At 44.2% G+C, this 9,112-nt stretch overlaps 1 protein-coding gene across 1 annotated transcript; it reads right to left on the reverse strand.

Annotated features, from left to right (window-relative positions):
- Positions 1 to 327: 327 nt before the first annotated feature.
- Positions 328 to 5,094, reverse strand: LOC144600184 (bifunctional 3'-phosphoadenosine 5'-phosphosulfate synthase 1-like). The gene is made up of 2 exons (XM_078411675.1): positions 4,869 to 5,094; positions 328 to 1,487 (listed from the first exon to the last, which is right to left on the reverse strand). Exons 1-2 carry the CDS (start codon positions 5,072 to 5,074, stop codon positions 1,349 to 1,351), a joined length of 345 nt encoding a protein of 114 aa, XP_078267801.1. The 5' UTR covers positions 5,075 to 5,094; the 3' UTR covers positions 328 to 1,348.
- Positions 5,095 to 9,112: the final 4,018 nt, after the last annotated feature.

A 9,112-nucleotide genomic window follows, 5' to 3' on the forward strand; every position in this document is an offset into this window, starting at 1 on the left:
ATGATGTGGAGGCAAATATGGTAGTGGCATTTAAGAGACTTTTGGATGGGCATATGTGGATAAGCACGGAATGGAGGGATATAGTTCATGAACAGGCAAAGGTGATCAATCTTGGCATCGTGCTCAGCACAGACATTGTGGGCTGAAGGATCTATTCTTGTGTTGTACTATTCTACATTCTAAGTTCAATACTTAGGTTCATCCTTGGCTGAACCTGAAGTATCAGAAGAAAAGACAAACTTTTATGCTTAACCTAGAAAATTTGAGGATGAATTTTGCAATAAAAATTGAGGAATGACATGTCTAAATAATTCAACAAGATTCAAATTCAATGAAAGACGATCTTTATTACAGAGGCATGTATCAAGTGAACCTCAATTATGGCAATAGCTGCATACATGACAATTGTGAATAGTAGGATCTCAAATAACATGACCAGTTATGCAACACGTACCATTTGATTTTTACCAAGCATACTTCACCGTGACTTATAGCTAGGTTTGGAAGTCCTGTGGGTTTTCTCCGGTCCACCCCATGTACCTCATACCTGCTGTTAATAAATCAGACATTCATTGATTTTGGCATTAATTGAGTTTTAGTGGAAATCCCAGTGAGGGCCCAAAGTGAAAGCCTTGTGTAAAATTTCAAATCACTGTTGTAAATCGAGTTGTAAATCCGTCATCATCTGCAAGATCACTATAGTCTCTGCAGTATCTACTACAGTCAAAGTGCTCATGACCCTAATAGTAGTAGTTGGCGTTACATCGGCCACTTTGCTATTGTGAACGTAAAGGCATTTTTGGTTTTAGTTACCCCTTTCAAATCAAACTCAAGTACAAGAAAACTAAAGATTAAATCATCTTTAATTAATGTGCTATATCTGTTGGAGAGGGGAAGGGATTGGTAGTTAAAAGACAGCCAAACCTACCTATAATGTACACCTAGCAACCTTACGGAGAAATTAACAACAGTTAAAACAAAAGCTAAATAATCTTAATGAATACATTAGTGCCAGTTGAAGGCTCAACCCATCGAATGCCCTTATGAAATGGATGATTTTTTATTAATGCTGGTTTGAACTGGAAATGCCAACCACCAGCTAAATTAAATAGAAACAGAAAACATAGCAACGCAAAGGAAAACGAAAACAGTGGGAAGAACAACTCAATAGGCTCCTGACATATAATGAAGCTCATAAGACTTGTGCAGACAGTGATGTAGCTGAAGGAAGAACACTGGTTCCTAACAAACAACAATAAATTGCTGAAATTCTTTCCCAGTGTGTGTGTGTGTGTGGTCCCCTGCTATCAATTAAGGAACTGTTGTGCCGCATTTTTCCTGTTCCCATCTACATCTTTTCCAAGGACTTGTAGTATTCGGTGAGGACTGCCCAGGCTTTTGCGGCCATGAAGCCTTCTGGTGGGTTCACTCCTTCCTGCGCTAATTTGCGCATGCGTGTTCCAGAAATAAAGTCAAAGTCTTCATGGCTTAAAGCAGAAAATGCAAAGATTAAAGAGAGAAGAAAAATAAACCTCCAAATGAAACAAAATACTTCATTTTTTTCCTGGCATATTTATTTGTTTCAAACCAAAAAAACAGTAAACAATTTATATAACAGGCTGGGTCAAACTGTAACGCTCTTAGAGCATGCCGTGAAAATAGCAACGTCTTTAAAGCTAATTCACCGCAGCCCATTTATAAATCAGTTTTGGTGCAATCACTTCCCTCATGAAATATTTTTAAACGTTATCTTTATCTGAGGGTTCGCTGCCCTCTAATTTTTTTCTCCTCTTTCCCCCCTTATGGTCTAACCTGGTTTGCAGCTGAGATAGTGGGTGGGCAATTTGTTCCCAGATCTCTGCCAGTACTACTTTGAAGGCTGTCTGCTCTGAGGCATGGAACAGCAACGCAAAGTTGCCTCACTCTCTGACCTAATGATGAAGTACTAGGCCATCACACATATCACCTCTTAAATGTAATGTAGGATTGAGGAAATTCAACCTGCTTATCATTATGCATCGAAGGTAGACACAAAATGCCGGAGTAACTCAGCGGGACAGGCGGCATCTCTGGAGAGAAGGAATGGGTGAAATTTCGGGTCAAGACCCTTCTTCAGACTGGTGTGTCTACCTTCGATTTAAACCAGCATCTGCAGTTCTTTCCTACCCTATCATTGTGCATCACCATGCAATGATCATTGAATTTATTGGTTCATTCATATTAATCACAAATTAACCCTTTGACAGGGCAGTTATAGAACATAGAGGAACCTCCCTGCCAAACATGATGCCAGGTTAAACTAATCTCTGCCTGCATGTGATCCCTCCATTCCCTGCATAGTCATCTGCCTGTATGAAAGCCTGTTAAATGCCACTATCATATCCACCATCACCTCCAGCGGCATGTTCTAAGCACCTATCACTCTGTGCAAAAGACTTGCCCCATACATATCCTTTAAACTTTGCCCCTTAAAGGTATGACCTCCAGCCATTGACATTTCTATCCTGGAAAAAAGGTTCTGAATGTCTCCCTTATCTACCCTTTTATTTTCAAGAGAATCACATTTGTTGTCCATTACACAGCATGCGATAATGTATGTAATAGCACATTAGTTTTCCAAATTTTGGTGAAAAATGACTTCAAGAATTTCTGCATAAGAATTTCATTGTTCCGTTTTGGGACATTTGACAATAAAACTCTCGTGACTCTTGTAGAAGCGAAGTGGGGTTCAATGTCCACATTACTAATAAGCACATTTAGCACGTGCAAAGAATGAATTTCGACCCCGAAAATCTGCATTTGCATGCCAATCTGAAAGGGTCTAGTGCTGACTCTAGAGATATTTCATAACAATTTCAAAATAAACCTTTCAGTACACATCGCAGAAGCTGTGATGAGGCTGTTACTGAGATACAAGGAGAGGTTGAATTGGCTGGGACTTTTCTCCCAGGAGCGTAGGAGACTGAACGGTGGCGTAAAAGTGGTTTGTAAAATCATGAGTGACATAGATAAGGTTGAGTCACATGAATTTTCGCTGAGGTAAGGGCAGGGGAGTCTAAAACTAGAGAGCATAGGTTTTAAGGTGAGAGGGAAAAGATGTAAAAGGAACCTGAGGGGCAACTTTTTCACACAGAGGGTGGTGCATACACAGAACGTGCTGCAGTGGAAGTACTAGAGGCGGGTACAATTTTGACATTTAAAAAGCACTTGGACAGGTACATGGATGGGAAAGGTTAGGAGGGAAATGGGCCATATTCAGGCAAATGGGACCATCTCAGTTAGGCATCTTGGTCAACATGGACAAACTGAACTGTAGTCCTGTTTCCATGCTGTATAGCTTTATGGCTCTGACTTTGTTTCTGGATACCAAGCCAATTTTCTATCCATGGGGCTAAACTCAGATATGGGCCTCATTTCTGACTAATTATTATGTGGAACTTTATGAAACGTTTTTGGGAAGTCTACAAATCCAATATCGACTGTGATTTCCTCATCAGTGCTCTTACTTAATCATAAAACTTTATCAAGGGAGTTACACATGATTTGCCTGAAGCTATTGCAGCCTTACTCTCATCAATCCACCCTGTCCGATTGACGGCAAATTCTGGTTGTTTCTAGATCTTTTCCCACCACTGAACTAAGCTGCTTTTCAATTAGATTGTGTCAAAACGTCACGTCAATTTTGCTTGATCCACATTCCTTGATATCGATAAAAGTCTAACCACTTACACACTGAAAGATTTATCTGCCTAATGGTATGTTTCCATTATCAAGTCTTTTCTTGCAATAGCAATCAAACGGTTGATATATATCACAAGGTATGAATATATATGATGTGCATCAATTTTTGGAGTGATAGAAACATAGAAAATAGGTGCAGGAGTAGGCCATTCGGCCCTTCGAGCCTGCAGCGCCATTCAATATGATCATGGCTGATCATCCAGCTCAGTAACCTGTACCTGCCTTCTCTCCATACCCCCTGATCCCTTTAGCCATAAGGGCCACATCTAACTCCCTCTTAAATATAGCCAATGAACTGGCCTCAACTACCTTCTGTGGCAGAGAATTCCACAGACTCACCACTCTCTGTGTGAAGAAATGTTTTCTCATCTCGGTCCTAAAAGACTTCCCCCTTATCCTTAAGCTGTGACCCCTGGTTCTGGACTTCCCCAACATCGGGAACAATCTTCCCGCATCTAGCCTCTCCAACCCCTTAAGAATTTTATATGTTTCAATAAGATGTGGGAGAACTATTAGATTCTAGAATCCCATTATCATGTTCATCTATTGAATAGATTACAGTGTGGCGGCACCCGGGGGCTAGGCTAGGCTCCCACTGCAACAGTGATAGAGCCAATCCCGAAGACTCCGAGTTTCTACAAATTTTGTTTCAGCTGCAAATCACCCCTAACTTTATAATATGCAGCATATTACTTCCATTAAACTTAGCATTAGGTGCCTTCAGCTAGTCTGGGAATTAACAAGATTTATTTTTAAAAGGGAGCACTTTCCCTAGTTAAATTCATTATTCTTTTGTCAATTTGATCTCCAATACCACAAACAATTCAGGAGGAACAACTTCAAATTGCTCAGTATTCTTGTGTAGGAAGGAACTGCACATGCTGGTTTATACCGAAGATAGACACAAAATGCTGTAGTAACTCAGCGGTTCTGAAGAAATTTCTGAAGAAAAGGACGAGATGACGTTTCGGGACGGAACCCTGAAGAAGGGTTCTGACCCGAAACGTCACCTATTCCCTTTCTCGAGATGTTGCCTAACCCGCTGAGTTACCCAGCATTTTGTGTCGATCCTCGCTTACAAGATTAATTTACAGCTTTCACTACTTCACAACCCGATTTATACTTACTTTTCAGGGTCGTAGTAGTCCATACATTTCTTCTGCTTGTTATATGCAGCCACACGGAATGGAACAATTTCCAGAGACAGCAGGCCTGGTGCCATGGTCAGTACTTTTGCCCCGTGTGTTGGCTCATACAAGTCCTTCTTGGTCTCAGGATGAAGCATGCCTGCAGGGTCTCGGCCCACAATGTAGAAATTGGCACCTGCAATCATGCGAGCCCTGCAGTGCCACTGGACCTAAACCAAATAAATAACAAGCATCAACTGGATGATACAAACGAGTCATTTTCGTTTTGTTCAAAGGGAATGGGAATTAAATGTAACATCTCTAAGTTTGCGGATGACACAAAGCTGGGTGGCAGTGTGAGCTGTGAAGAGGATGCTATGAGGCTGCAGGGTGACTTGGATAGGTTGGGTGAGTGGGCAGAAGCATGGCAGATGCAGTATAATGTGGATAAATGTGTGGTTATCCACTTTGGTGGCAAGAACAGGAAGGCAGATTATTATCTGAATGATGTCAGATTAGGAGAAGGGGAGGTGCAACAAGACCTGGGTGTGCTTGTACATCAGTCGCTGAAAGTAAGAAAGTAAAAATGAAAGTACAGCAGGCAGTGAAGAAAGCCAATGGCATGTTGGCCTTCATTGCAAGAGGATTTGAGTATAGGAGCAAGGAGGTCCTACTGCAGTTCTACAGGGCGCTGGTGAGACAGCACCTGGAGTATTGTGTGCAATTTTGGTCTAATTTGAGGAAGGACATTGTTGCTATTGAGTGAGTACAGCGTAGGTTCACCAGGTTAATTCCCGGGATGGCGGGACTGACGTATAATGAAAGAATGGGTCGAATGGAATTGTATTCTCTGGAATTTAGATGAATGAGAGGGGATCTTATAGAAACATAAAATTCTGAGAGGATTGGTCAGGGTAGATGCAGGAAAAATGTTCCCGATGTTGGGGGAGTCCAGAACCAGGGGTCACAGTGTAAAAAGAGTAGGACATTTAGGACTGAGATGAAGAAAAACATTTTATAGACAATAGACAATAGGTGCAGGAGTAGGCCATTCGGCCCTTCGAGCCAGCACCGCCATTCAATGTGATCATGGCTGATCATTCGCAATCAGTACCCCGTTCTTGCCTTCTCCCCATACCCCCTGACTCCGCTATCCTTAAGAGCTCTATCTAGCTCTCTTGAAAGCATCCAGAGAATTGGCCTCCGCTGCCTTCTGAGGCAGAGAATTCCACAGATTTACAACTCTCTGACTGAAAAGGTTTTTCCTCATCTCCGTTCTAAATGGCCTACCCCTTATTCTTAAACTGTGGCCCCTGGTTCTGGACTCCCCCAACATTTGGAACATGTTTCCTGCCTCTAATGGAGGAGTTGGCTGCGCCTAACGGCTGCGGCTCTCTGGCAGTCTGTTGTCTTTTTTTCTTTTTTTTTGTTTGTGTCGGTGTTGGGATGGTTTTTGTTTCTGTTTTTGGCTGTGTATGTGTGGTGGGGGGGTGGGGTGTGGGGGGTGGGGTGTGGGGCGGGGGGAAACCTTTCTTTTATTAGGTCTCTTCCCCGGGGCGCAGCTCGCCCGCGGGACGTTTCAGTGCCCGGTGCGGCTCGGCTGCGGGCCTTAACATCGCCGGCGCGGCTCGGCCGCGGGACGTTTCAGTGCCCGGTGCGGCTCGGCCGCTGGACTTAACATCGCCCGGTGCGGCCGCAGGACTTTTCAGTGCCCGGCGCGGCTTGGCCGCTGGACTTAACATCGCCAGCGCGGCTCGGCCGCGGGACGTTTCAGTGCCCGGTGCGGCTCGGCCGCTGGACTTAACATCGCCCGGTGCGGCCGCGGGACGTTTCAGTGCCCGGTGCGGCTCGGCCGCTGGACTTAACATCGCCCGGTGTGGCCGCGGGACGTTTCAGTGCCCGGTGCGGCTCGGCCGCGGGACGTTTCAGTGCCCGATGCGGCTTGGCCGCTGGACTTAACATCGCCAGCACGGCTCGGCCGCGGGACGTTTCAGTGCCCGGTGCGGCTCGGCCGCTAGACTTAACATCGCCCGGTGCGGCCGCGGGACGTTTCGGTGCCCGGGGCGGCTCGGCCGGGGGGCCTTCCATCCTGTGCGTGTCGTTTGCCTCGGTTGGGGTCGAGCTGCCTGTCCGTGGGTGCGGGGGGAAGAGAGGGGAAGTTTTGTTGCCTCCATCACAGTGAGGGGGTGTTTGGAGTCACTGTGATGGATGTTTGTGTTGGGGTCGGGTGTCCTGTGTTCTTTTCTTTTTTGCTGTGTTTTGTGTGACTGCTGAAATTTCGCTCGGTGTTGTGCCGAGTGACAATAAAGTGTTGTTATGTTATGTGTCCAATCACTTAATAATCTTATATGTTTCAATAAGATCCCCTCTCATCCTTCTAAATTCCAGCGTATACAAGCCTAGTCGCTCCAGTCTTTCAACATACGACAGTCCCGCCATTCCGGGAATTAATCTAGTGAACCTACGCTGCACGCCCTCAATAGCAAGAATATCCTTCCTCAAATTTGGAGACCAAAATAGCGCACAGTACTCCATGTGCGGTCTCACTAGGGCCCTGCACAACTGCAGAAGGACCTCTTTGCTCCTATACTCAACTCCTATTGTCATAAAGGCCAACATGCCATTAGCTTTCTTCACTGCCTGCTGTACCTGCATGCTAACTTTAAGTAACTGATGAACAAGGACACCCAGATCTCTTTGTACTTCCCCATTTCCTAACTTGACACCATTCAGATAATAATCTGCCTTCCTGTTCTTTCCATCAAAGTGGATAACCTCACATTTATCCACATTAAACTGCATCTGCCATGCATCCGCCCACTCACACAACCTGTCCAAGTCACCCTGCATCCTCACAGCATCCTCCTCACAGTTCACACTGCCACCCAGCTTTGTGTCATCTGCAAATTTGCTAATTTTCACCCACAGAGTTGTGAATCTGTGGAATTCTCTGCCACACAAGGCAGTGGAGGCCAATTCACTGGATGTTTTCAAGAGAGAGTTAGATTTAGCTCTTAGTGCTAAAGGAATCAAGGGATATGGGAAAAAAGCCGGAACGGGGTACTGAATTTGGATGATCAGCCATGATCATATTGAATGGTGGGAGCTGGCTAGAGGGGCCGAATGGCCTACTCCTGCACCTATTTTCTATTTTTCTATGTTTCTGAGACACTCTTGTATTTCACAATATTTTTATCAGAGAAATTAGTTGTTTAGTTTATTGTTACGTGTACTGAGGTACTGTGAAAAGCTTTTGTTGCGTGCTAACAAGACAGCAGAAAGACACTACATGATTACAATCTAGCCGGCAGATACATGATAAAGTGAATAATGTTAGGTGAGATTAAGAACATAGCTAAAGTAAGAAATGCTGCTATTGGGGTAGAGATTTAAAAGAATGGAGCAATTGTAATACATGATTGCAGATCCACTTCTGTGGCCAGCACACAAAGAGTCACCTGGCTTGGGTACCATCTTGGCTTTAAGGCTTTTAATTAAGACTTGGGTTAGAGAGTGAGAGAGAGTTTCAGCCTTTCAGCCCGCCAACTGACCATTAGCTGCCATTACACCAGTCCTATATTAATTACGTTTTGTTTTATTCACCCCACAATTTCATCAGCTTTCTTCAGATCCCACCTCTCATCTACATACTAGGGCCAATTAACTTGCCAATCTGAGATATGATGGAGGAAACCAGAGGAAACTCACGCAGTCAGAGGCAGAATGTGATAACTCCACACATACAGCCAGGATTGATCCCGGGTCTCTGATGCTGTGAAGCAGATGCTCTACCAGCTGCGCCACTGTGTCACCCAGTTATGAAAGGTCAATCTTTTCTCGTGTGCAACATTCCCCTCAGGGTCTCTCCGGAAGCATATTGTGCAGATTAATTCCACGATCTCAACTTCCATCAAGCACAGTGTACACCAATAACGATTGGTCAATAATTGGTCAAATAAATCAATAATGATCGCTTAAATTTACAAAAAGCAGATAAGAAAGGCATATTGCAAAGTATGCTATAGCAGTTGCATTGGATTACAGGGCGAACATTCATTTGAGAGGGAGAGAGTGCTCATCGAAATCAAATACATAATCCTTCTTAGGTCGTGTTGCACGGAAGGGCAAACTTAAAATATAACCCATAAATGTAATCATGAGCGATGATGATCCTCACAAAGCTAGGATAGCTGGACAAAAGCAAACATGTTTCACAAAGTGCAAGCAAAGGGAACCTTTCAGTT

Source organism: Rhinoraja longicauda, chromosome 1 (assembly GCF_053455715.1).
Source record: "Rhinoraja longicauda isolate Sanriku21f chromosome 1, sRhiLon1.1, whole genome shotgun sequence".
Lineage (NCBI taxonomy): Eukaryota > Metazoa > Chordata > Chondrichthyes > Rajiformes > Arhynchobatidae > Rhinoraja > Rhinoraja longicauda.

What these genes read in the sequence shown, in the direction of transcription:
- LOC144600184 (XM_078411675.1), bottom strand. Translation starts at nt 5,074, where the DNA reads ATGATTGCAGGTGCCAATTTCTACATTGTGGGCCGAGACCCTGCAGGC. An exon ending in GACTACTACGACCCTGAAAA is followed by an intron (nt 1,488 to 4,868) that starts GTAAGTATAAAT and finishes TTCTGCTTTAAG; the next exon opens with CCATGAAGACTTTGACTTTA.